The sequence below is a fragment of the Bufo bufo genome, chromosome 2 (genome assembly GCF_905171765.1).
Source record: "Bufo bufo chromosome 2, aBufBuf1.1, whole genome shotgun sequence".
In the NCBI taxonomy this organism is placed as follows: Eukaryota; Metazoa; Chordata; class Amphibia; order Anura; family Bufonidae; genus Bufo; species Bufo bufo.
The window spans coordinates 643,535,219-643,562,535 of NC_053390.1; the positions used below are offsets into that span (position 1 = coordinate 643,535,219).

The 27,317-nt window shown below is 47.2% G+C and overlaps 1 protein-coding gene across 1 annotated transcript in view; it reads left to right on the forward strand.

Annotated features, from left to right (window-relative positions):
* ABCE1 (ATP binding cassette subfamily E member 1) overlaps positions 1-24,883 on the forward strand; it is a 36,232-nt gene extending 11,349 nt beyond the window's left edge. The window contains exons 5-18 of the mRNA XM_040418509.1: positions 6,832-6,949; positions 8,653-8,790; positions 8,979-9,048; positions 9,594-9,690; positions 9,794-9,883; positions 12,362-12,483; positions 12,596-12,817; positions 13,579-13,638; positions 13,818-13,876; positions 21,619-21,729; positions 21,878-22,020; positions 22,131-22,253; positions 22,342-22,453; positions 24,454-24,883. Of these exons, the coding sequence (XP_040274443.1) occupies positions 6,832-6,949; positions 8,653-8,790; positions 8,979-9,048; positions 9,594-9,690; positions 9,794-9,883; positions 12,362-12,483; positions 12,596-12,817; positions 13,579-13,638; positions 13,818-13,876; positions 21,619-21,729; positions 21,878-22,020; positions 22,131-22,253; positions 22,342-22,453; positions 24,454-24,501 (1,513 nt within the window). The 3' untranslated portion in view covers positions 24,502-24,883. The remainder of the gene's footprint in view (positions 1-6,831; positions 6,950-8,652; positions 8,791-8,978; positions 9,049-9,593; positions 9,691-9,793; positions 9,884-12,361; positions 12,484-12,595; positions 12,818-13,578; positions 13,639-13,817; positions 13,877-21,618; positions 21,730-21,877; positions 22,021-22,130; positions 22,254-22,341; positions 22,454-24,453) is intronic.
* Positions 24,884-27,317: the final 2,434 nt, after the last annotated feature.

Sequence of the window (27,317 nt, forward strand, 5' to 3'; positions counted from 1 at the left end):
ATATCACCTCTGTGTATAGATAAGACAGGACCCACCATTCACAATAGGTGATTGTACAAGGAAAGAATAGATAAACTTTAACAATCACAGAACATGCCTAGAAAACTCTCCCAAAGAAGTCAATGAGGTCCCCTCCTGGTCATTGTGTCTATGGACCATGGGGCTGCCGTAAAGCAATTTTTTAAAGGGGTTCTCAGGGAAAGAAAAAAATAGCTTGAATTATTTATAATGGTTTTTTTTTCCTAGGGGGCAGCAGTTTAGGAATTAAAATGGCTGCTGTCGGATTCTTGGACATGGAATCTGTCTTCCTAATGAAACTGCAGGACAGCCTGTTGCGAGCTCCATTCTCTGCCTATATGAGCACTGTGAAGCATGAAATTGTGTGCAGATGTAAGCTGCATAAGTGCTTGTCTGTCTGTCAGAGTCAGAAGAGAGCTGAAGTCACCTCACCTTAAACACACCGGCTGAGGTGTTTCCTAATGACACTCCTCCTCCACAGCAGTGCGTCTGGTCCTACATGTCAGCTTGTGAGTAGTGAAGCACATGGACGCAGCTGAGCACTTATACAGGCAGAGAACGGAGCTCTGCATTCTCACATTGTCATTAGGAGGACGGATTCCATGTCCAGGAATCCGACAGTAGCCATTTTAATTCCTTCACTGATTGTTCCCTAGACAAAATGAGCCATTATTAAAAAAAATCAAGAATTTATTTATAATGTTGTTGTTGTTTTTTCTCGCCCAGTTTCCTTGGGGGACACAGAAGACCTTGGGTATAGCTCATCTCCCTAGGAGGCGTGACACTAAGTGAAGACTGTTAAGCCCCTCCTCCACAGCTATACCCTCAGTCTGGAGAGAGAGACTGCCAGTTTTTTGCTTAGTGTCCAAGGAGGCAAGACACTCCCTGCTCTGCAGGGCTGGTTTCTCCTTGTTTAAATTTTAGATTTTTACTTTTTTTCTTTTCTTTTTGTTCCAGATCATCAGGGACAACAGAGACGCACTAGACCTCTCTGCTTCTCCCGGGGTTGAGCTGCGCCAGTGCCGGTCACCCGCACTGCTGCCTCCCCCACAGAAGGCAAGGTGGATCAGGGCAGCCTCGCTCCCCTACATCCCGCCAGCGCAAGGGTCGCCCGCACTCCAAGTCCCTCTTCCAGCGTCCTGCCACTACAGTGCCAGTAGCTGAAGGGGCGACCCTGCTGGAACGGACCGAGGGTGAAGACGGCTGTGGTAAGAGAGGCTTCTCCAGCCCTACGTCCCCCACCCCCCCGGTCTCCTGCGTGCCTGACCCTATACTGGGCCTATGGACCCTTCTGTCCCTGCTAGACCTAGGCTGGCCCCTGGGCTGCCGCAGGGCGACATTCTGCTCCCTCTCTCCTGGCCTCCATAGGTCATTGGCACCCTTCTCCCTACAAGAAGAATGCCTGGGGAGCTGCAGAGGTCCACAACTAGCTGCCCCTGACGGAGGGGTTATGCAGGCGTCCCACCCTCACAGGCACCCGGTCTCAGGGTCCCCCTCCCTCTTACCGGCTACTGCTTCAGGGCCAGAGCCTTGCTGCCCCTGACCCTCCTCTGCCCTCACGGGCACCGGCCCAAGGGCAAGGTGGTTGTGGCTGTCGGCCACATGGGGCGCTGTTATAAGCCAGGGCCCGCTCCATGGGTAAAATGGCTGCCGAGCGCAGGGTCCTCACTTCCGGGCAGCGTGGTGGGCACCCGCGGCCTGCAATATGAGCGCTATGCTCCAACAGTCCCAGGCCGACCGTCGGAACATTCCGGTCGGCCGGGCACCGCAGACTTTGCGGCCGCGATCCCGGCGCTCTATCCGGGTCCCCGGCTCTTCCGGCCCGCGGGGTGGGCACCCGCGGCCGGCATGTGCATGCGCCGCTTCGTTCCCCGGCCGGTACTTGAATACTGTGCGGCCCCGGTCAGCCGGGCGCCGCTGAAGATTTAGGCCCCGGCTTCGCGGCCTACAGTTACTAGGCCGCAAAATTCCGGCCTCTGTTGGAGGGGGCTGGAACGTCCCCCGCCCCCAGGGCAGCGCCGCCCTCCAGGCCGGATCCCTGTTAACCCTTTGGGTACAGGCCGGCTTCAGATGGGCCTGTATGGGTGCCCCCAGGGGATCGCAGCGCCGCGGTACAGGCCGGCTTCAGATGGGTCTGTGGCTGCCCCCAGAGGATCGCAGCGCCGCCCTCCAGGCCGGATCCCTGTTTAACCCTTTGAGTACAGGCCGGTTTCAGATGGGCCTGTATGGCTGCCAACGACCCCCCCCCTCCGCCGTGCCCCTGTAGGTGGCTCCCCTTAAAAAAAAACAAAAAAAAAAAACATTTTTTATTATATATATATATATAACTTGTGGGCTGCGCAGGACGCTGCAGCCTCATGTCAGTACATGCCCCCCTTCCTTAGGCGGCATGTCGCGCTCCCCGGCTGCGGCGCGGCCAGGGTCATTTTACCCTCCTAGCCCTCTCTCACGATACGGCGCTGGTCGAGTGCATGCGGCCTTTTCTGTAGGCAGCATTCGTCACCCTCTCCAGTTATGGCATAGGCGGAACGCTACACTCTCACTAGATTCGTTGCGATCTGTGCATGACCCCCTTTCTTAGGCGGAATACTGCACTCTCACCAGATACGGTGCTGGCCATGTGCACGATCCCCTTCCATTGGTGGAACGCTGCACTCTCACTGGATTTGTTGCCGATCATGTGCGTGACCCCCTTCCATAGGCGGAACGCTGCACTCTCTGGATCGCTGACGCCCATAGGCATGACTCCCTTCCGTGGACGGCATTCGGCACTCTCACTGGATTCACTGCCAGCCATGTGCATGACCACTTTCCATAGGTGGTATGATGCACTCTCATTGGATTCGCTGCCGGCCTTGGGCATGCCTCCTTCCCTGTGGCGGCATACATACACTCCCTCTGTCGGTGATGTTCTCTCGCCGGTACGTTGTTGGCCATGTGCATGAACCCCATACATGGCGGGGTGCTTGCACTCTTACTGGATCCGCTGCCGGCCATATGCATGACCCCTCTTCCGTGGGCGGTGTACGCACTCTCACTGGATTCGCTGCCGGCCATGGGCATGCCTCTTTCAGGTGACATACACACATTCTCACCGACTGATCGCACTCTCCCTGGATGCGATGCTGGCATTGGATACCGTGCTGGCCTTGTGCGTGACCACCCCTCATTCCATGGGCGGAATTTTGCACGCTCACGAGATTCAAGGCTGTCCTTGTATGTGCCGTATTGGACTTGCACATGTTCCCCTTCATTGGGAGTAGTTACACTCTCACGAAGTTTCGGTGTTGGGTGAATTGTTGCACACTCACTTAATGCTAGGATAGCCCTGTGCATGTCCCCCTTTCACTAGGTGGACCTCCTGCATTCCTGCTGGATACTGTGTGGCTATGTGCATGGCGCCCTTCGGGGCGAAGTATGGTATGCCCTACTTCTCTGACGTAGGTACGGCCTTGGGCATTCCCCCCTTTTTTGGGGCGGGCTTTTGCACCCTTGCCGACTGCAATTTGCCAGGTACATTTCCCCCCTTTCGGGGCGGTCAGTTTTGCGTTCCATTGCATACCATACTAGTCTTGTGCATAACTCCTTTTCAGTTTGCACTTGCACTTCCGTAGATACTGTGGCACTCTGGCTGGCCGCCTTCGCTGAGTGATATTTTTGCAGTGAGCGGACGTTCTTGTGCGTTGTTTGGGCCGTGTATACCTTCTCATCCTGTAGGTGGGTTGGCCTTCTCACTGCTTACGGGGCTACTCGTACGTATGCCTCCTTTCCTCCTGCGACATATTTTATTTTATTTTTTTCCTCTTGGGAGACAGTGTTTGCAGCAAGCCTTGCACTATTCTCTAAAGAGATCATTCTGTCCACCTGTGTAAGCCTGAGGTGTCGTCCAACAAACAATAAATGAATGCCTTTATATATAAGTAGACGGCCTCTACCTGCTCGCTACTGCTCCGAGCTGGGCGGTGCTCATTCATTTCGTTGGCCCTTCCGCCGGGGAGTGTTCGTGGTTCCTAGACACGTACCCATTCGTCTTCCCGCAGCATTGTTTCCCTGCGCTAGTGGTCACATGGTCGAGAGTGCTGTCTGCAGCGCCTTTCGCATTCTATGTTGGCTCTGGCGGGACTACGGTCCCCTCGCCTGCTACTATTTCCTCCTACCGGGTTCGGGCCGCTCTTCTTGGGAAGGTCACCCAACTTCTCTTGGGTGCTCGCTTACCCAGGTCCGGAGGACCTCCACCTTGAGTTCTTCAGGGTATTCGCCTTCTGCGAGGCGGTGAACCGGGCGTCTCAGTGTAGCGGGGTTCTGCTTTTGAGCTGTCCTATGGCTTCTCTGTTGCCCACTCCTCCTTTCTTTGGAGGGTGTTATCCCGGCCTCTGTCTCGCCGGTTCTGTTTGGCTCCCATTCGGTACGGATCTCTCCGATGTGGCTTCTGTTCTGGCCACGCTTCAGAGGATGTTCCTTCTCTGCCCTCCCCTCTGGGAAGAGCATGGTTGTTCATGTGGATGGTTCTGGTGTTCCTTTTGGCCTCGTACTGTCCCCCTTGTCCACACTGACTGTACTAGCCGTGTGCCTATCTAACTGGTCTACCGCGTTCTGTCCTCCCGCTGGGTGCAGATTGCGTTTTTTCCATTCTAGGCAATGTTTCTGCTATGGATTTACCTTCTCGGTAACTTGGGAGGACTACCATTTAGTCCGTCTTCCTGTGGTGGCTACATCGGCTTGGGCTTTAGCTTGTCTTGTCCTGGCATCGGGCGGTTGCTGGGCGGACCCTTCGGTTCCTGTCCGTCTGCTCCCCCACTCCGGGTGGATACGGGACAACTTTGCTCTGGGCCGACGGGACCAGTTCTACCGACCGTTCTGCCCGTGTTACTGATCATTGGGTTTTTCGCCCGCTTGCCCAGGCGACTCTAGTGGGCTCGCTAGTGTTCGCTTCTAGCCGAGTTTTCGTCCAGGATCTGTAGGACTTAGGGCTTTACCTGGGGTTCTGTGGGAAGCTGGGCGTTCCCCCACTCTGCCTTTCTCTCTCCATGGTTCTGTCTTTCTCCAGTCCGGCCTGGACCTGGGGCTGGGACAGTGTTGCTTGAGGTATCAAGTGTCGTTCCTGTCCTTCCTCTTTCAGCGTTCCCCGACCCTCTGGGCCTGTCAGGAATTTCTTCCATGGAGCGGCTCTTGGGTTCCTTTGTACTGCCCTCCGTTACCGTCCTGGGAACTACATACTGGGCTCTTGGCGCTCCAATTTTTCCTTGGAGCCGATACAGAAGTCCTCTCTACTCCTTCTGTCCTGTACGGTTGGGTTTCTGTAGCCATCGTGTCTCTGACGGGTGCCTGAGTGGCGGCCCTTCTTGTTCCGAGCCTTCTGTCTTCCCCCATGACAGGGCTGTTCTCCATTCCGTCTCTTCCTTCCTTCTGAAGGTGGTGTTTGTCCTTCATTTCATTGAGGCAGTCGTCCTCCCCTTCCCACCCCCGGGAACGGACACTTCACCGTTTTGGACGTTGTTTGGGCCTTGCAGTTTTTACTTGGAGATCTCCGACTCTTGTCGACGTTCGGTCTCTTGTGTTTCCAGGAGGTCCGCGCAAAGGGTTGACTGCCTCCAGGGTGGCTTTCCTCCGCTTTCTCAGAGTGGCTCTTGCTGTGGTTGCCGCACCAAGGGCAGAGTTCTGCTTTTGGTGTCACCATTCATTTTGCCAGAGCTGTCGGTTTTTCCTGGGCCGGAGGCATTAGGCTTCGGCCATGCATTTGTGCAAGGCGGTCACTGGTCTTCCTTGCACACCTTACCGAGTTCTACAGGGTGCATACTCGGTCTTCGGCGTATGCTGCCTTGGGCCGCCTGGTCTGCAGGCGGCGGATTTTTTGATGCCTTCGGGTGCTTCGCCTTGGTGCTGTGGTCCCTCCCCCTTTGGACTGCTTTTGGACGTCCCAAGGTCTTCTGTGTCCCTCAAGGAAACTGGGCGAGAAAACGAGATTTTTGTATAACTTACCAGTAAAATCTCTTTCTCGCTCTTTCCTTGGGGGACACAGCACCCACCCATTCTTTGTTCTTCTCTGACTGTTTCCGAGTTTGTTTTACCCTTTGGGTAGTGGGCTTGTTGGTTCCACTTTTTGGACTTTGCCTTTTCTCACTACTTGGACACGCAACTGGCAGTCTCTCTCTCCAGGCTGAGGGTATAGCTGTGGAGGAGGGGCTTAACAGTCTTCACTTAGTGTCACGCCTCCTAGGGAGATGAGCTATACCCAAGGTCTTCTGTGTCCCCCAAGGAAAGAGCGAGAAAGAGATTTTACTGGTAAGTTATACAAAAATCTCGTTTTTTTTTTTTTGGTATTTAAATTTTTTTTCTTTCCCGAAGAAAGCCCTTTAATGCTTTGTAAATTTTGTTAAGGACAGTTCAGTCAAGATGATGGCCACCCCCATAATAATGTTCAGGAAATAGAATAAAAAAGAATGGAATGAAAAATAGAATTAATAAATCTACCGAAAATAAAAACATTAGAAAAAAAAGATGTGTTGCTATCTGATTTTAACTGTCATAACATTTTTGGTGACACATTTCCTTTAATACCTGATCGGCAGTGATCCTGATCAGCTGCTCCAGCGCTGGAACTACATGTGATCAGAGCTGGTTACTGCAGCACTGCTCTCATTGAAATGAATGTGCTCCTACCACTATACAATGCCGCGAGCTTTGTAGTGCTGGAGCTGTTCCACATCAGCGGGTCAACCTCCCGCCTGTCCTGAATATACACCATCAATATAAAAATACTACACAACCCCTTTTAATAAATTGCTGAACATATGTTTAATTTTCTACCTACAGGTTGCCTACTCCCCGGCCTGGTGAGGTGCTTGGATTAGTGGGAACCAATGGTATTGGAAAATCAACTGCATTGAAAATTCTGGCTGGAAAACAAAAACCTAATCTTGGGAAATATGATGTAAGAAAATTTATTTGTTTTTAAAGTGTAACTGTCATATTTTGTGTTTAGTTTGCTAATGTGTAAGGATAGGGAACATTTTTGTAATACATATTTAGTGAAAACCTTTATATTAATACATATTGATACTAATTATTGCTTTATTAGCCCCACTATATGAGGGAGCGGTGAGGGCAGACACCCGCCAGCTCCCAGCCCGGCTTCTGGTAAGTACAGCACTGTTAGGAAGACGGGTGTCCCTTATCAGCGGCTCTGAAAAAAATCGCGGCTAAGGGACATTTCAGCCCAAATTTTCTACTATAAATACAGGTTTTCCCTATATAAAGTATATTAGAAAGATGTTCCCTGTCCCCACCCATTAGAAAAATAAAAGAAAACATGACCATTACACTTTGTTTTCTTGCTTTTCGTGTTGAGCTTCGGAAACTGAGCTATAAAACACCTTCCGTCTTCCTTATGCTACAACTTGTTTAAAACTAAGATCCACTTTGGAGCTTGAACTAATGTACTACTACTAGTTATTCCCTGAATATACTTCGATTACCAAAATACTTAAAATCATATTGGCCTCTCTGCTCCAGAATTTTGGATTTACTGCTCTCCAGCTACATCCAGATTTACAGAGATTTGTAATTTGTAGTACATTTGCAAAGAAATATAAGTGTGAAAAAAAGGCACCAGGAGAACTGCATCCATGCAAAAGTTAAAGAACACTGGACAGAAATACCCAAAAGGATACCGATCCTAATTTGACTACTATTAAAATGGATAAAGAGGTTAATAAAATCTTCTCCATGTGTCCCAAGAGATCACCCCTTCCTCCTTTCTTCCCCTCTCACCTGTCTGCAGAAGGACAAGGATTAAAGGGGTTGTACACACCAGGGGGCCTTCCTGATGGACTCCCAGGTGTTGCCAGCCCTGTAGAAAGACTCGTACCTACCTGATCCCCACTGCTGGGTTCTGGCTCCTTTGCTCCCCCGCCGCCTCTCCATATCAGCAGTCTCCCTGCATCAATATCCAGCCACTGACTGGTCGCAGCAACGTGTCCCCCATGTGTTGTGTGACATGACACCGGGTGACTCATTGCTGCCGCGGTTATGTGACCCACGTTAAACTGGATATTGAGACCAGAGATCCCTAGAGGGTGGAGGAGGAGCAAGTTGCTGGAAACGAGTGGCAGGGATCGCGCAAGTATGATTGCATCCCCATATCCGGCCATGCTGGCGGTTGTGCCAGAACAGCCTCCCAGGGATGAACCACCCTTTTAACCACTGCCCCTTTGGCTAATACCCATGCCCTCAGCCATTAATCAGCCAAAATGGAAGCTATTACAAGGAAAATTAACCTGCGTTCTCTGCACAATTTCTAAAAGACAGAAAAACAGTTAAGTTTTAAACTTACATTGTTTATTTCAAGGTTTTGTGTTCCCTTTACTCTTTTTATGCTGCTGTAACATCGTCGAAATGATGCAATATTTCAATCTACAGAAGATGAACCTCAAACCTAGCCATACATTATATAATATAAAATGAATGAACCTGTTGTGGGAGTCCCTTTACATAGTTAGTTAAGTTGTCCAGTGCAGCCCTAGTAGAGGAAGATGGGGGCATTCTGCAGGTGGGAGGTGAATTGGTTCAGCCACTTACACCATATTATTGAATACAAGTGTTATGCATAATGTGATTTAATCCTCGTCATTACAGGATCCTCCAGATTGGCAAGAAATCCTGACTTATTTTAGGGGATCAGAGCTGCAGAACTATTTCACCAAGATTTTGGAGGATGATTTAAAAGCTATTATTAAGCCTCAGTACGTGGACCAAATTCCAAAAGCTGCGAAGGTTGGTGTGCCGCTACGGGGATTTAGTTCTTCTGAAGGTGTTTGTTTAAGAATGTGAAGTTGTAACCCTTTACCCTGAAGTGCTGTTAACTTTTTATTTTCATATATTGCTCTTTTCTTATGAAATATTGATATAAATGGAGAGGATTTTAGTGTAACAAAGTTAATGAAGAATAATTGTTTTCTCAGGGCCCAGTGGGGACCATTTTGGATCGAAAAGATGAAACAAAGACCCAGACTATAGTTTGTGAACAGCTTGGTAAGTACTGTTTGGAAACGGCTTGAGCGTGGCCTAAACTCAAAGGGAACCTGCAGTCTATGGACAGCGTGTTATAGAGCAAGAGAAGCTGAACAGATTGGTTTCAAGTAGGGGAAGGTTCATTATAACCATGTACAATTCTTTGTATGCTTACTAGTCCTGTAGACAGTCCAATTCAGTGACTGACAGTCGTCCTTGTATCATATACAGAGAGCTGTCAATCACTGATTAATACTGCTCACAGGACTACTAAGCATAGAAATAAAATACACTCCTTTTCAATTCTCTGCTGATCAGCAGCGGCGCTTCAGAGAACTCCCCTTTCTCTCCTGTGCTTTCTTTAAAAGTGTCGGCAAATGACTGCTACAGCCAGGTACTTATATTGTAATGTCAGGACCGGTGAAATGTCCTCTTTTAAGATACAGCATTAGCACATTCTTCCATAGTGTAATTTCGCTCTACTACCATAATCCCCCTTTAAAGATTTTCTGAGACCACCACCGTACTCCTGTATACTGTATTCATACTGATTTTGGTTGTAACAGATCTTACTCATCTGAGGGATCGAAATGTGGAGGACCTTTCCGGAGGAGAGCTTCAGCGATTTGCCTGTGCGGTCGTTTGTATCCAGAAAGCTGACATGTAAGAAAAGCTAATAATATATGTAGCGAAGTACTGTGACTTGTAATTTTTAACAATCTAGGTACGTTTGACATATTTATAACAATCTTTTTTCTTTTCACAGCTTCATGTTTGATGAACCATCCAGTTATTTAGATGTGAAGCAGCGTCTTAAGGCTGCTATTACCATCAGATCTCTAATCAATCCTGACCGGTAAGAGCACTATTCTGTTTATGTGTCACCTTATTAACAATAAATGGCATAACTACAAAGCTACTTTTCTGTTGTCAATGTTTATCTTAAAGGGGTTGTCCAAGTTATATTTATTGATGACCTATCCTCGAGATAGGTCATCAATATCAGATCGGCGGGTTTCCGGGGCTCGTTAGGAACTATCTGTCCCATTGAAATGAATGGGACGGCTTGGATGTAATTACACCTGCTCACCGTTGCAGCTGCAATGGCGAGCAAGTAAACAATGAAGAGGAGGCAGCGCTGGCACGGCGCGTGCCTTTTCTTCAAACAGCTGATGGGAGGGGGTGTCGGCCGTCGGACCCCTATCCTGAGAATAGGTCATCAATAAATATAACTTGGGCAACCCCTTTAAAAGAAGTCATTGGAGACTGGTTGGATGTTAGGGATACAGTTCCTAAGGCTACTTTCACACTAGCGTTTTTGTTGGATCCGGCAGGGTTCAGTAAAAACGCTTCCGTTACTGATAATATAACCATCTGCATCCATTATGAATGGATCCGTCACGATCTCCATTGAAAGTCAATGGGGGACGAATCAGTTTTCTTGCTCTGCATCCCAGGACGGAAAGCAAACTGCAGCATGCTGCGGTTTGCTCTCCGGTATGAGAACGGAATGTATTTTGGTGCATTCCGTTCTGTTCAGTTAAGTTTTGTCCCCATTGACAATGAATGGGTACAAAACGGAAGCGTTTTTTTTCCGGTATTGAGACCCTATGACAGATCTCAATACCGGAAAATATTAACGCTAGTGTGAAAGCCAATTTAGCCTAACCGCTAAATTGGGTGCACACGTTTATCAACCAGTCTGTCCGATTGGCACTGAGCTGAGGATTGAACAGTCAATAACCGCAGCATGAAATGAAAGGTTGTGCATGTATGTTTAAAGTGCAGGGAGCAAAACCAGTTCGCCAGAGCAGTCAGATTTTGCATATTTTCATTAGGTAATGGCCAAAATTTAGTTCAAACGTGTGATTTTAAGCATTATGAGGGTCATTCATGATTTAGATATACACCACTTTTTGGCATATCTGTTGCAGATGTTGGCGCATGCCTGCGCTTTGTCCGGCCGCCTCTCTGCATGTTTGCCGTGCAGCCCGTCAACATTATAGTGAATGGGGCCGGAGTGGACTCCCGGCAGCACACAAGTGCAAACGTTAGCATGGATCTGGCAGACTGTTTCCCTACCAGACAAGCTTAACGTGCGCGTGAAAGAATCTTAAAAGTAGTTTTTTTTATCGGGCTCTCAGCTAGCTCTGACAATCCCCACTTCTTATCTGCCATGTTCTGTGTCTCTAGGGATAGATCTTGCCTGACAGCTGTCAGTGGACTGCAAATTAGGTGGATGTGAGACCCCTAGTGGCCATGACAGCTTTTTTTTTTCAGTTGGATACAGGCGTATTTTTTAAATGAGTGATTAAGAAATTTGCTATTTACACCATTCTCTATTAAAGAAAATGAAATTTGTGTGACAGTACAGTGACTCTTTAGCATATATTCATGATGTGTGCATAAGGGCTCATTCAGATGACCGTATCCGATTTTAATAGAAATGCCTATTCTTGTCCGCAATTGTGGACAAGAGTAGGACTTGCTTTTATCTTTTTTGCGGGGCCGCGGAATGGAAGTACAGATGCGGACAGAATGCGTTGTGCTGTCCGCAACTTTAGTGGCACCATTGAAATGAATGTGTTCGCATCTGTTCCGCAACATTGCGGCATGGATGCACACACAAACATACAGTCGTCTAAATGAGCCCTTAGACGGAAGCCTCAGCTGGATGCCATGCAGTGGTATTGGTGACCATAGTGTCCCATTCTTTTTTTAACTGATCTCCGGAGGATGGCAAAGCGGAGTGTATCTTTTTTTTTCATCCCTTTTATTTTTTTCCATGACATACAATAATCGTGGGATAAAATGTGATGTGAACACTACAGGATCCAGGCCAGCCAGTGAGAATTGGCGCACTATAAGCGTCAGCGGCTTCTCCTCAGCACTGGACTTAACAGCTTTACTTTCCGGAAGAGAATCAAAACCAGAATGGTGGCTCAGTGGTTAGGACTGGTGCCTTGCAGCGCTGGGGTCCTAGGTTCGAATCCAAAACCAAGGACTACATCTGTATGGGTTTTCTCCCACATATTGATAGGGAACTTAGATTGTCAGCTCCACTGGAGAAAGCAAGTGATGGTGATGTCTGTAGAGCACAGCAGAATGTCAGCACTATTTAAATAAAAGCAATATACAAGCACATAATCACTTTTTAAAACCAATCATAGCCCTTTTTCTGTTTTTCCCTGATAGACCAGAGTGAATTAATATTTGATTGTTGCACAACCCGTTTACAATGTAATTAATTTAAAATATAATTCTTTTACCCCCATGATGCATGATTTTCTGTATATTATACTTTTAGACATTGAAAACAGTTTCTGCTTTTCAGTTACATTATTGTTGTGGAACACGATCTGAGTGTCCTGGATTATCTTTCGGACTTCATTTGCTGCTTGTATGGTGTTCCAAGTGCTTACGGCGTAGTCACTATGCCTTTCAGCGTCAGAGAAGGTAGGTTTCTACAAGCAGTAGTATCGTGTGTATTTGAATGCACAGCTATATATAGCAATTGTATTAATGGTTACCCAATGTTTGGGTATCTAATATTTCTGCTTTCTACCAGGCATCAACATCTTCTTGGATGGCTACGTTCCAACTGAAAATTTAAGATTCAGAGACTGCTCTTTGGTATTCAAGGTAGCTGAAACTGCCAATGAAGAAGAGATTAAGAAGATGTGTATGTACAAGTATCCATCCATGAGGAAACTGATGGGAGAGTTCCAGCTGAGGATTGTTTCTGGCGAGTTCACAGACTCTGAAATCATGGTCATGTTGGGAGAGAATGGTGAGCAATATATGTGCAAATGTTATGTTCACACTTGGCATCTTCTCTGCTGTGTATTCTGTAAAAAGCGGGTTCAAGTCAGCAAATTGCATAAGTAGTGAACAAAAACAGTAATAAATGGGAGTAACACCTAATTCCTGCTACTTATGTGGACTGTGCCTTATATTGCAGCTCAGCTCTATTCACTCAGAAAAATAAATGGGAGCAGAGCAGGGGGCTATATAAAATGAATAAAAAAACCTCTTAATTGCTTTATAAATACATCACTGATCCGTTGTGTGCTATGCCATTTATGTGGCGTGTGCTGCTGGAGGAGGCATTTAATTTATGACGAGGCACTGACCTCATCACAAATTACATGGTTCCTCCAGAAGTCTGTGTGCCTGTCTGAAATCGACGTCAGTTCGGAGCTGCCATAGACTTCAGCTATTATTTACATCAGTTTCTGACTGATGGCCCCAGTTTTTGGAAACTACGAGACTGCCGTAAAAATGACAGTTGCAACTAAAGTCACAATGGCGTTTAAAAAGTCACAAAAGCAGGGTTTTGCTACTTTAATGTCAAAGAAAGGCGCGGGGGAATGATACATTTTTCATTAGTCTCTGCCTCTGGTTCAAAGACACATACTCTGTTTTATATAGTTTCTAATCCTTATGATGAATATGGTAATTGCAAGCCATACATGAAGTAAATAAAATTCTTACTTTTACATACGTTTCTGTTACTTTCAGTTGCTAATGGTTTTTCATTTATTACTACAGGAACTGGAAAAACGACATTTATCCGTATGTTGGCTGGCAGACTGAAGCCTGATGAAGGGGGTAAAAAAAAAAATTTTTAGAGCTTTTTTCGTTTTTAATCACGTTGTTGCTCAACATAGCCGATACTTTACATTATAAAAATATGGGCTTGTGACAGTATACAGTAGTTTGTCATTTCTTTTTAATCCAGAAAACACCTCAGAGAGCCAATATCTGAGATTACCATTTTTATGTTGCAGGTGACGTACCAGTTCTTAATGTGAGCTACAAACCACAGAAAATCAGTCCAAAATCATTAGTAAGTAAATTAATTAGAGACGTCGACATGACATGTCTTTGTCCTGCTTCCATGAATCTAGGTATAAAGCCCGATGTGCACAGCATCATTGTAACCTATGACGCTGTGTGTTCCCGTGCGCACGATCAATGCCGCTCCGGGATATATGACCCGCTCACGGACCGTATATCTCGGATGCCTAACATGGATGGCTGTTTATGACATAATTGGAAATTTCTGTAAGCACTGGCATTTTAAGGGCTCTTTCACACTTGCGTTGTCCGGATCCGTCGTGCACTCCATTTGGCGGAGGTGCCCGCCGGATCCTTAACAACGCAAGTGAACTGAAAGCATTTGAAGACGGATCCGTCTTCAAAATGCGTTTAGTGTTACTATGGCACCCAGGACGCTATTAAAGTCCTGGCTGCCATAGTAGTAGTAGGGAGCAGTATACTTACCGTCCGTGCGGCTCCCGGGGCGCTCCAGAATGACGTCAGAGTGCCCCATGCGCATGGATGACGTGATCCATGTGATCACGTCATCCATGCGCGTGGGGCACCCTGACGTCACTCTGAAGCGCCCTGGGAGCCGCACGGACGGTAAGTATACTGCTCCCCCACTCCCCACTACACTTTACCATGGCAAACAGGACTTTTGTGTCCTGGGAGCCATGGTAACCATTCAGAAAAAGCTAAACGTCGGATCCGGTAATGCGCCGAAACGACGTTTAGCTTAAGGCCGGATCCGGATTAATGCTTTTTAATGGGCATTAATTCCGGATCCGGCCTTGCGGCAAGTGTTCTGGATTTTTGACCGGAGCAAAAAGCGCAGCATGCTGCGGTATTTTCTCCAGCCAAAAAACGTTCCGTTCCGGAACTGAAGACATCCTGATGCATCCTGAACGGTTTTCTCTCCATTCAGAATGCATGGGGATAATCCTGATCAGGATTCTTCCGGCATAGAGCCCCGACGACGGAACTCTATGCCGGAAAAGAACAACGCAAGTGTGAAAGAGCCCTAAGCTAGTCACTGGTTGGGGAGGTGTATAATTTTATTTATTTATTTTTTTAATCTTCAAGTATAGTCATGGCACAACTATGTTAATGATGCAGATCACTGCCAACAACTTGCAGATGGGCATTAAGATTGTTGTGAAGGAAGTGTTTCTTCCTGTCAATCGCCTGATCGAGTGAAGTAGTGATGGGGGAGGAGCGATCACTAATGCAATTGCTTGTCCCCATACAGAATTATTTGCCGGCAGCAGTGCGTGATTAGACAGCACGATCTGCCGCTGGCCAATGATGACATTTTAGCTTGCATCCAAAATGTGATTGCGTGATGTTCGCTCGTTCATCAAGAAATCGGCCACACTTTTACACAGGCTGATCATCGCTGACGAGTGTTCCTACGAATGCTTGTTAGAGATGGCCTGGCCGACCCTATGCGGGTCTAATACAGTTCTTAGGGTGACAGTATAGCAGAGTAAACAGACATAATCATTACATAAATGGAGGTCACCACTATGTCATACAAATCATGTGGGTCGTCCTACTCAAAGTTCTGAGACTTGTGCTTCTTGAACAAATGACGCCACCTTGAAGTTGGGACCATATCAGATTCTCACCCTATTGTGCCCCTGTGGCTACCCCTACCTACAAGCAGAGCACCTGCCCTCTCGGTGCCTAAACCCCTTTTCTCATCCGCATCATTAGGGAACACAGGCTTGAACATGGGTATAGCTGTTGCCGCTAGGAGGCGGACACTAAGCACACAAAGTGTAAGCTCCTCCCCTTCAGCTATACCCTTCCTATAGGGACTAAGCTAAATCTGTGTTGCAGGTCTGCTGCATTTCATTCTTTTTTAGTTTTTCCTTTTTTTCTAGCAGAGTTTCAGGCTGTCTGTTAAACTGCCTGGCCTCCCACCCAGGAGACGGGAGACCAGGGGGTCTCCTAAGCCCCCTGCTCCTTCCCGTTCTCCAGAAGCAAAGGAGGACCAGAGGTTCCCACAAAACCTCAGTTTCCGGCCAGCGTTCGGATCACCACAGCCGTCCACCGTAAGTCCCCTCTGTCCCGGTGTAGCGTACCTCCCCAAGGGGCCGTACACCAAAGGTGGTGATCCGGCTGGAGTGAGGGGGCAAAAGACGCCGGACAGGTGTGTGTGTGTGTATGTACACTGCGTGCAGAATTATTAGGCAAATGAGTATTTTGACCACATCATCCTCTTTATGCATGTTGTCTTACTCCAAGCTGTATAGGCTCGAAAGCCTACTACCAATTAAGCATATTAGGTGATGTGCATCTCTGTAACGAGAAGGGGTGTGGTCTAATGACATCAACACCCTATATTAGGTGTGCATAATTATTAGGCAACTTCCTTTCCTTTGGCAAAATGGGTCAAAAGAAGGACTTGACAGGCTCAGAAAAGTCAAAAATAGTGAGATATCTTGCAGAGGGATGCAGCACTCTTAAAATTGCAAAGCTTCTGAAGCGTGATCATCGAACAATCAAGCGTTTCATTCAAAATAGTCAACAGGGTCGCAAGAAGCGTGTGGAAAAACCAAGGCGCAAAATAACTGCCCATGAACTGAGAAAAGTCAAGCGTGCAGCTGCCAAGATGCCACTTGCCACCAGTTTGGCCATATTTCAGAGCTGCAACATCACTGGAGTGCCCAAAAGCACAAGGTGTGCAATACTCAGAGACATGGCCAAGGTAAGAAAGGCTGAAAGACGACCACCACTGAACAAGACACACAAGCTGAAACGTCAAGACTGGGCCAAGAAATATCTCAAGACTGATTTTTCTAAGGTTTTATGGACTGATGAAATGAGAGTGAGTCTTGATGGGCCCGTGGCTGGATTGGTAAAGGGCAGAGAGCTCCAGTCCGACTCAGACGCCAGCAAGGTGGAGGTGGAGTACTGGTTTGGGCTGGTATCATCAAAGATGAGCTTGTGGGGCCTTTTCGGGTTGAGGATGGAGTCAAGCTCAACTCCCAGTCCTACTGCCAGTTTCTGGAAGACACCTTCTTCAAGCAGTGGTACAGGAAGAAGTCTGCATCCTTCAAGAAAAACATGATTTTCATGCAGGACAATGCTCCATCACACGCGTCCAAGTACTCCACAGCGTGGCTGGCAAGAAAGGGTATAAAAGAAGAAAATCTAATGACATGGCCTCCTTGTTCACCTGATCTGAACCCCATTGAGAACCTGTGGTCCATCATCAAATGTGAGATTTACAAGGAGGGAAAACAGTACACCTCTCTGAACAGTGTCTGGGAGGCTGTGGTTGCTGCTGCACGCAATGTTGATGGTGAACAGATCAAAACACTGACAGAATCCATGGATGGCAGGCTTTTGAGTGTCCTTGCAAAGAAAGGTGGCTATATTGGTCACTGATTTGTTTTTGTTTTGTTTTTGAATGTCAGAAATGTATATTTGTGAATGTTGAGATGTTATATTGGTTTCACTGGTAAAAATAAATAATTGAAATGGGTATATATTTGTTTTTTGTTAAGTTGCCTAATAATTATGCACAGTAATAGTCACCTGCACACACACACATCCCCCTAAAATAGCTAAAACTAAAAACTACTTCCAAAAATATTCAACTTTGATATTAATGAGTTTTTTGGGTTCATTGAGAACATGGTTGTTGTTCAATAATAAAATTAATCCTCAAAAATACAACTTGCCTAATAATTCTGCACTCCCTGTGTGTGTGTGTGTGTGTGTGTGTGTTTCCCCCAGCTTATTTTTTTCCCGGCCGGTGTCTTTGGTCGGCCAGGGATGTGGGGGGCGGGAGGCTCATAGGGGCCAGAGAGGGAGGGCTGGCAATGAGGGCAGACATATTTTTGGGGGCGGGGCTTGTGTTTTCCCAGACTCCACTCCGACAGCCCCCACTTCCGTGATTTGAATCACCTGGCGGGACACTGACGAGCTTGTCTGGCTGCTTTGAGGGACACAGGCTGGGTAAGTGGGGTTTGTCCCTTCTTACAGGGCCTAACCTTCCCCTCTTCCTCACTTAGGCGTTAGGGTTGTCATTATGTCTGAGCCCAGACCCCAGGTCCCGAAGCAGGCGGTCCCTTCGGTGCATCATTTTGCCTGTGCGTCTTGTCGCTCAAAATGTCCATCCCCTCATTCAAGTGGCTCAGCCCCGGACCCGATGGTTCCTGCTGCCCAGCCTATTGTAGAACCAGAATGGGCTCATGCCTATTACGGCCGTCCCGCGAAACGGGCCAGAACATCCTTCCCCAAAAGGGTGTCTGTCTCCCATTTCCTCGGCCTCCCCTGTCTCACTCCGAAGTGTCCTCAGTGGAAGAGGCATGTTCTGAGGAGGGGGGTCAGATGAGGATGTGGTCTCCAAACTGTTCTCCATGGAGAACAATCTTATTACGGCGGTTATCGAGACGTTGCAGGTTGAGGGATCCCACACAGTCGTCTGCCAGCTCAGGGTTTTCCATTAGAAGGTCCGGTTGCTCACACCTTGCCAAAACGCTTGAATATTCTTTTCCAGAGGATTTAACTAAAAAATGGTCGTCCTCGCCTATAGTGGACCCGCCAGTTTCCCGCTTGGCTAAGCATACTACCTTGCCAATGGCGGATGGGACTTCTTTCTCTGATATCAGAGATAAGAAGCTGGAAGCGTTTGCAAAATCTGCCTTTTGAGGCAGTGGGCACAGCACTGCAGCCGGTATTTGCCTCTACATGGGTGAGCAAGGCTATGGGGGAGTGGGCACGTGGAAACTTGCAGATATGACCCTGCAGCTCTCTTACGCCAGTGAGTATATTTGTGAAGCATCTTTGGACTCGGCCAGTCTTTTGGCTCGTTCGTCAGCCCTGTTGGTGGCTATTCGCCGTACCCTATGGCTCCCCTGCTGGGCGGCAGATAATGCTTTAAAGCGGACCCTGACGGCCCTCCTCTTTGCCGGCACTGGGTCACATGGTCTCTGCCTTCGAAGCAGTTCCTTATGCTCAATTTCATATCAGAGCGCTTCAGCGAGCCATTCTGTCCAGCTGGAAACGCTCCCCAGCCTCCTTGGATCGGCCCATGCGTCTCCCGGCCCCGATGCGCTGGGCCCTCAGATGGTGGTTGGTCTCTCCGATCTTGACGTTAGGCCGCTCTTTCCTTCCTCTTCTAAGGTGTTAACGATGGATGTAAGCCTCTGGGGTTGGAGGGGAGGGGGTGTTGGAAAATCTCGGTTCAAGGAGTATGGTCACACGAGGAAGACTCCCTTCCAATCGCTTTCTGCGGCATTGGGCCGACCATCTCAGGGGTTATCCGGTTTGGGTTCAGTCCGACAACTCCACGGCGGTGGCGTACCTCAATCACCAGGGCGGAGCCCGGCAGCTATGGTGGAGACGGCGCTAATTCTCAGCTGGGCGGAAAAACATCTTTCGGCAGTTCACATCCCCGGTGTCGACAACTGGATCGCAGACTTTCTCAGCCGGGAGCGTCTCGATCTTCACATGCAGGTCTTTCGAGCCATCTGCCCGCGGTGGGGGTGACCGGATGTGGATCTCATGGCCTTCCGCTTCAAGAAAAAGGTAAAGGACTTCGTTGTGAGGTCAAGGGACCCCATGGCCTTGGTGTGCGACGCGCTGGTGATTCTATGGAGTCTGTTCACGTTTCCTTACGTGTTCCCGCCTCTTCCTCTCATTCCGCGTCTCCTCCGGAAGGTCAGGTCGTGGCCCCAGGTTGGCCGCGCCAGGTGTGGCACCCGTCTCTAGTCGCCCTTCTCGCCGACGAACCCTGGCGTCTTCCTCTTCGGGAGGACCTTCTGTCGCAGAGGCCGATCTTCAACCCGAATTTAGGGTCGCTACATTTAACGGCATGGCTGTTGAAGTCGCCATACTGAAGGCTCGATTTTATTTATTTATTTATTTATTTATTTATTTTGGACCAGGAAGCCGTCGTCTAGAATCTACCACCGGACCTGGAAGTCCTACTTTAGTTGGTGCAAGCGGCATCAGCTGCCTTCTGTTCAGTTCTCTCTACCACGACTCTTGGCTTTCCTGCAGTCGGGCATGGACTTGGGCCTGGCTCTCAGCTCCCTTAAAGGGCAAGTGTCTGCTCTCTCTGTTCTTTTTCAGCGAAATTTGGCTTCACTTTCAGCGGTTCGGACCTTTCTGCAGGAGGTGGCACATGCTGCTCCCCCTTTTCGGCCTCCGTTGGATCTTTGGGATCTTAATCTAGTGCTCAACTCTCTCCAGTCTTCTCCGTTTGAGCCCTTGCAGCAGTTGTCGATTTGCTTCCTATCTTACAAGGTGGCGTTTTTGGTGGCAATCACGTCCATCCGTAGGGTGTCTGAACTCGCGGCTCTTTCATGTCTGTCGCCTTTTCTGATCCTTCATCAGGATTAGGTGGTCCTTCGCCCTGTTTCGTCCTTCCTGCCGAAGGTGGTGTCGGCATTCCATCTATAAATGAGATTATTCTCCCTTCATTTTTTCCGGGCCCGTTTCATCCTCTGGAGCAGTCTCTCCATACCCTGGATTTGGTACAAGCCGTTCGAGTCTATCTGTCCCAGGCGGCATCTTTCCGGCGGACGGATTCCCTGTTCGTGATTCCAGAGGGGCCGATATGAGGGCTGGCAGCGTTGAAGACTTACATTTCCCAATGGATTGGTTTAGCCATTGTGGAAGCGTACCGTGTTAAGGACCGGGCACCACACTTCCGGGTGACTGCTCATTCGGCTCAGGCAATGGGGGCCTCTTGGGCGGTGCATCACAGGGCTTCGGCCCTTCAAGTGTGCAAGGCGGCTACCTGGTCGTCTTTGCATGCTTTTTCCAAGTTTTATAGAGTACACACCTTTGCGTCTGCTGACGCTTCTCTGGGACGTAGAGTTTTGCAGACGGCGGTTCTCTGACGGGGGGGTTGCTTGTTATGCCCACCCTATGGTCAAGCCTGTGTCCCCCAATGATACGAATGAGAAAACTAGATTTTGTACTATCCGTAAAATCCATTTCTCTTCCGTTCAATGGGGAAGGGGGGACAGTTCCACCCATTATTTTATTGATGGGCCCTTTCGGGCCTGTTTGGTTCCGGGTACATAGTGTGATTTTTTTTTTTTTTTTTTTTTTTTTTTTTTTGTGTTGCTTCTCCTACTACTTTTGCACTAACTGATTTAGCTTAGTCCCTGTAGGAAGGGTATAGCTGAAGGGGAGGAGCTTACACTTTGTGTGCTTAGTGTCCACCTCCTAGCGGCAACAGCTATACCCATGTTCAAGCATGTGTCCCCCAATAAACGGAAGAGAAACATGTTACGTTTAGTACAAAATCTAGTTACTATCACCTATGTGGCCCTGATGATTCTTCAATTAGTTCCCCAATGTGTTTTCCTAATTCAGCTGTATGGTTCTTCAGGGGATGAAAGAAAACGATGGCATCCTGATTATATGGAGGCGGTCATTTCATATCTATCTTCAAGCATAGGACAGGCCACCTGACTTGTATGGCATAGTGGCCACATCTGTCCACGTCATAATTATGCCTGTTTACTCTGCTATACTGTCACAGTACATTGCTATCATTTTCACAGGGCAATTCTGTGATTTTGATCGAGTAGTATATTTTTTAAATTAATGTTAAGTTTTATTAGGGGCTTTCCTGGCTTATCTGTTGTGATTTTTTTAAGGAGAAATTAACTGTTTTTTTTATATGGGATTTGTTGTTGGCAGTGATCTGTATAGTACCCCGTATATGTTTATCTAGATACTGTAACATGCTAGTGATGCACTGTCGTCATTTTACTGATTTATTTCTTTAAATAGGGATCAGTCCGTCAGTTGCTGCATGAAAAGATCAGAGACGCCTACACGCATCCTCAGTTTGTTACAGATGTAATGAAACCAATGCAGATTGAAAATATTATTGATCAAGAGGTAATTATTTATTTTTGAATTCAGCTGTGTGCTTCTCGTTTTGCTAAAAAAAAAAAAAAAAAAGAAATGGGAAGGAGGAACAGATTTGATACTTCACACCGGACAGCCCATTTCAGAAGCTAATGTTTCCATTAATATGATCTAACAGATTCAGACTTTGTCTGGGGGAGAGTTACAGCGAGTGGCTTTAGCTCTGTGTCTCGGTAAACCTGCAGACGTGTACCTCATTGATGAGCCTTCAGCATATCTTGATTCTGAACAGCGTCTCACAGCTGCCAGAGTCATTAAAAGGTAATCGATAATTTAGTGTTACAAATGATATTTGAAAGGTGTAAACCAAAAAAGGTGCCCTTTCCAAAGGTTTGGAGCTGCCACTTAGTTGCTGAATGTCTTTTTTGTAGATTTATACTTCACGCCAAGAAGACAGCCTTTATTGTGGAGCACGATTTTATTATGGCCACTTATCTCGCTGACCGTGTCATTGTTTTCGATGGTATTCCTTCTAGAGACACTGTGGCAAACAGGTAACATTTATTTATTTTACTGTTTCACATCCATTTTTTTTTTCTTAATGTTTGCTTTTAAACGTGAAATGTACATTCTCTTTTACAGCCCTCAAACTCTTCTTGCTGGAATGAACAAGTTTTTGTCTCAGCTGGAAATCACATTTAGGAGAGATCCTAACAATTACAGACCAAGAATAAACAAGCATAATTCTATAAAGGTAAGAATACTGAAGGTGCTGGGTCAAGTCCATATTGTAGAAACGTTTCTTTGTGCCATCATTTCCTGACCAGAAGAAGCTTTAGGCCAGACCCAGATGAGAGTTCAGTGTGAGAAAAATGTGCTTTCCGGTTCTGACCTCTGCTCCCGTGACAGGATCGCACAGCGTTGGGGATTATTCAGGCATATTTTTCTGCGGAGCAGATGCGGACCCATTTGTTTTAATGGGTCGCAAAAGATGTGGACAGCAGACTGTGTGCTTTTCCGCATCCGCACTTCAGTTCTGCGGCCCTGCAAAAAAGATAGAGCATGTCCTATTCTTGTCTGTTTTGCGGACAAGAATAGGCATTTCTTTCATAGGGCCGAACCTTCCTGTTTGCGGTCCACATAAACTGATATGGTCGTGTGAATTAACCTTTATAATATTGTGTGTCTCAGCAAGACATTGAGTCTGTTGAAGTAAACTGACATAATACTCGTCTCTGGCTTTATAAATAGGGAACATTATAATAGAATTTGTAGTGACCACAGTGGATTCTGTCACCATGAAAATGCAAAAATAGCAACAGGCAGCGTGTTATAGAGCAGGATGAACTGAGCAGATTGATATATAGTGTCAGTGCTCATGCACACGACCATATGTTTTTTGCGGTCCGCAAAAAATACAGATAACGTCTGTGTGCATTCTGTATTTTGCCGAATGGAAAAGCTGTCTCCTAATAGAACAGTCCTATCCTTGTCCGTAATGCGGACAATAATAGGAAATGTTTTATTTTTTTGCGGAAAGGAAATACGGAAACAGAATGCACACTGAGTAACTTTCATGTTTTTTGTGTTTTTTTGCGGACCCAAAATGCACATGGAGTAACTTTCGGGTTTTTTTGCGAACGAGGAAAGAAAATACGTTTGTGTGCATGAGCCGTTATGGGAAAAAATTCAGGAAAACTTGTAATTTCATTCATTTAAATTACTGCTAATTCTGGGCTTTTGAAGTTAAGGATCCTATCAGAGATTGACAGCCTTCCCTCTATGACTGTGTATACAGAGATAGCTGTCAGTCATGGATAGGACCGCCTCATTGAGAGCTGGGATTATGTTAGAATACTACACTAGTTCAAAGACAACTAGGGTTGTCACCATACCAAAATTTTGATTCGCTTTCAATACCATAAAGAAGTATTGGGATACTCGATACCACGCGAAAAAAATAAAACACCAAAAAAGCTGCGTGCATTACGCATTTTATGGAACGTCCGGCCCATAATAGAACAGTCCTATCCTATTTTTTGGGGGGACAAGGTGACTAAAAGAGGGTGGAGGGGACCCTGTGGCCACTGTCACCAATGATTTAATACTGGGGGGGATGCACTGCGCCACCAATGATTTAATACTGGAGGGCTTGGGGGGCACACTGCACCAGCAATAATTTAATACTGGGGAGGTTTGGGGGGGGGGGAGTGCACTGCGCCACCAATGTTTTTAAACCATTAATACAAATACAGGAGGCGGGTTCCGGCGGCAGAAACAACCCTATGGGGTTAACTGCCGCTGATCGCAGCTCCCAGTCATAGAGTTCGGGTGTCGGCTATGTGTTTCTGCTCCCGGCACCCACCTCCTGTATTTGTATTAATGAGTTAACTTCTCATTGGTGGTGCAGTGGCCACAGCTCTTCCCCTCGGTGTTCATTGATGGCAGCAGGGGGGAGGGAGAGAGTGACTCCTTCTCCCCTGTGCTGCTGAGAGAACATGGCGCCCGCTGAGAGCAGCGCGCTCCATGTTCTCTGATACTAGGTTGCGCATTAGTGCAGCCTAGTATCGGTAAATGGCAAATCCCGGTATTGAATCGATACTGGTACAAAAGTATCGATTGGGTATCGATATTTCGATACCCGGTGCAACCCTAAAGTGAGTGCACATCGCCAAAACTTCAGTGCAGAAAATGTTGTTGATCTTTTATTTATTTTTGTCCTATTGGTGACTTTAGTTTTTGTTTCTGTTTTAGGATGTGGATCAGAAAAAGAGTGGAAACTACTTTTTCTTGGATGACTAAAGCAAATCGGAAGGATTATCAGCTCCATCTAATAAATGTACTGTATGAAGCCTGGCTTTTATACAGACCACCAGAGTCTCCAACATGGTGCATTGTGTTACAGTATATGTGTCCAATGTTACCACCCCAAACAGCTGCCTGGTTAGGGGAAGGGATTTGTTACTCATTCCTTGGTTCTTCACAGTGCACAACATACAGATTGGTTATAGTTTCATCAAACGTCTAATTTATTCATCCGCATTCTGTTTCCCTACTTTTAGAGCCTAATGAACTGTATTTCTCTAAAATATGGTTTAGAAAATGCTGACATCAAGAGTACAATCTTATTTTAAAGGATCAAAATCTTTCTTGAGGTTTTGAAAAATAAACATCCACATCAAAGTGGCCTATTGCTTCAATTTTTTGCTTCTTCTGACTTTTGTGTGCAGGTTCCCACCAAAACTGAGAAGTGTTGTATATTGTGAGCAAACCAATCTCCGTACTGTCAAAATTCAATGCAGCATTTGCTTGCTCATTGCACTTTGCCACAGTATTTTTAAAGCTTTCGACATGCCGTAGCGACACATCAATTGTTTTGATTGGTGAGATCAAGTGCCAAGACTTCCACCTTTCGCTAGACTGAGGGGAGAGAAACCATTACATAGTGCTTTCTCTGTCCTAGCTGGAAGAGAGGTGGACTCAATAGAGAGTATATTGGCCCATCTCGTTTCTATGTTCTGCAGTGAGGAGAGAACGAGCGCTTTTTCTTTTCGTTCTTGGCACTCAAAACCTTTGATATGTTGCTTTGACATTATCAAAAGACTTGTGAAAGCTCAGTGACCCTTTAACTGTTACTATGTTTCAGTTCTACTTAAAAAAAAAAAAAATGAACATAGTGATGTAAATTTCCTCCAAATCTGGTATTACATTTATTTGCTGCACCAGGCAGCATTGGGAAAACAAGGTTAGATTGCAAGGCTCGCTCTTTTTCTGGTAAGTGATTCCAGAGATGTCACACTTTAAAAAAAAAAAGTTCAAAAAAGTTTGCTGTAAAGCTTATTTCATAATATGTAATACCTAGCATAACTTAAAGGGGTTATCCGACTTAAAAAAATGTGTTAGGGCTGCTTTATACATTATTAAAGATACATTTCTAATGTACTCACTTTATTGATTTTGTGCTGTTTCCACACTGCTGATTTGGGTCATGTGACCCCCGACGTCATCAACCCTTCTCTGGCACTGACTTCTCGTTTACAAGCTTCTCCCTGCTTGAGGGAGTGGCCCAGCTCTGTAAACGAGACGTCAGAGCCTTTGGTGCCCTCCCCCTCTCTCCCTGTATCTGGCTGCTGCGATCTCATTATCAGAACAATAGAGAAGCAGGGCTGTCATTACCATACACATGGCCGATAGTACTGTGCAAAACAGAAGCTCCTATATTGCACTGAAAGAGTTAACAGGAGAGCTCTGATAAGGAAAGGGCTGCCACTCACTGTATTTCTGTGATCCAGGAGCAGGAATGAAGGACAAGCAGCTCGGCCAATAAAAGAGACGAGGCAAGTCAGGACAGCCAATCAGATGAAAGAACCGCCCTCCCTGCAGTTTACACCGTAAAGACATGTGCTTCTGCCTGGGCTCTTAGGTTTCCCAGGAAGAGGAAGGTGGGGGACACTGCATTGTGTGTATGTGGTGGGGGTGACTGCAGTGTGTATATTGTGTGTATGGAGGGGTGGGGGGGGCAATGCATTAGAGGTGGGCGATATGGCCTAAAATTTATATTGCGATATAATTTTAAGCATGTGCGATATGCAATATATATTGCGATATATTGTTTTCTATATTGGGGGGGGGGGGGGGTGGGTGGTGTTTAAACTTTTTTTTTTTACTTTTTATTTAATAACTATTAGCCTCCTTAAGGGCTAGAACTCTTGTCATATTCACCCTAATAGAGCTCTATTAGGGTGAATAGGACTTTACACTCTCCCTGCTGCCCTGTGCTTTGTGCACACAACAGCAGGGAGCTGACCATGGCAGCCAGCCTCTCATGTGCCCCCCAGCCTCTCATGTGCCCCTTTCCCCAGCCTCTGATCTGCCCCCCCCCCACCAGCCTCTGATCTGCCCCCCCCACCAGCCTCTGATCTGCCCCCCCCCCCCCACCAGCCTCTGGTCTGCCCCCCCCCACCAGCCTCTGATCTGCCCCCCCCCCCCACCAGCCTCTGATCTGCCCCCCCCCACCAGCCTCTGATCTGCCCCCTCAGCCTTTGATCTGCCCCCTATGGTAACTCAAACCCTCCCCAGTATTAATCATTGGTGGCAGTGGGCAGTTCCGATCGGAGTCCCAGCAGTGAAGTCACTGCATGGGGTGGGGGTGACTGCATTGTGTGTATGGGGTGGGGGACACTGCATTGTGTGTATGGGGGGGAGGGAACACTGCATTGTGTGTATGGGGGGTGGGGGACACTGCATTGTGTGTATGGAGGGAGGGGACACTGCATTGTGTGTATGGGGGGAGGGAACACTGCATTGTGTGTATGGGGGTGAGGGAACACTGCATTGTGTGTATGGGGGGGTGGGGGACACTGCATTGTGTGTATGGGGGTAAGGGAACACTGCATTGTGTGTATGAGGGAGGGAACACTGCATTGTGTGTATGGGGGACACTGCATTGTGTGTATGGGGGGGAGGGGACACTGCATTGTGTGTATGGGGGGGGAGGGAACACTGTATTGTGTGTATGGGGGGGAGGGAACACTGTATTGTGTGTATGGGGGGGAGGGAACACTGTATTGTGTGTATGGGGGGGAGGGAACACTGTATTGTGTGTATGGGGGGGAGGG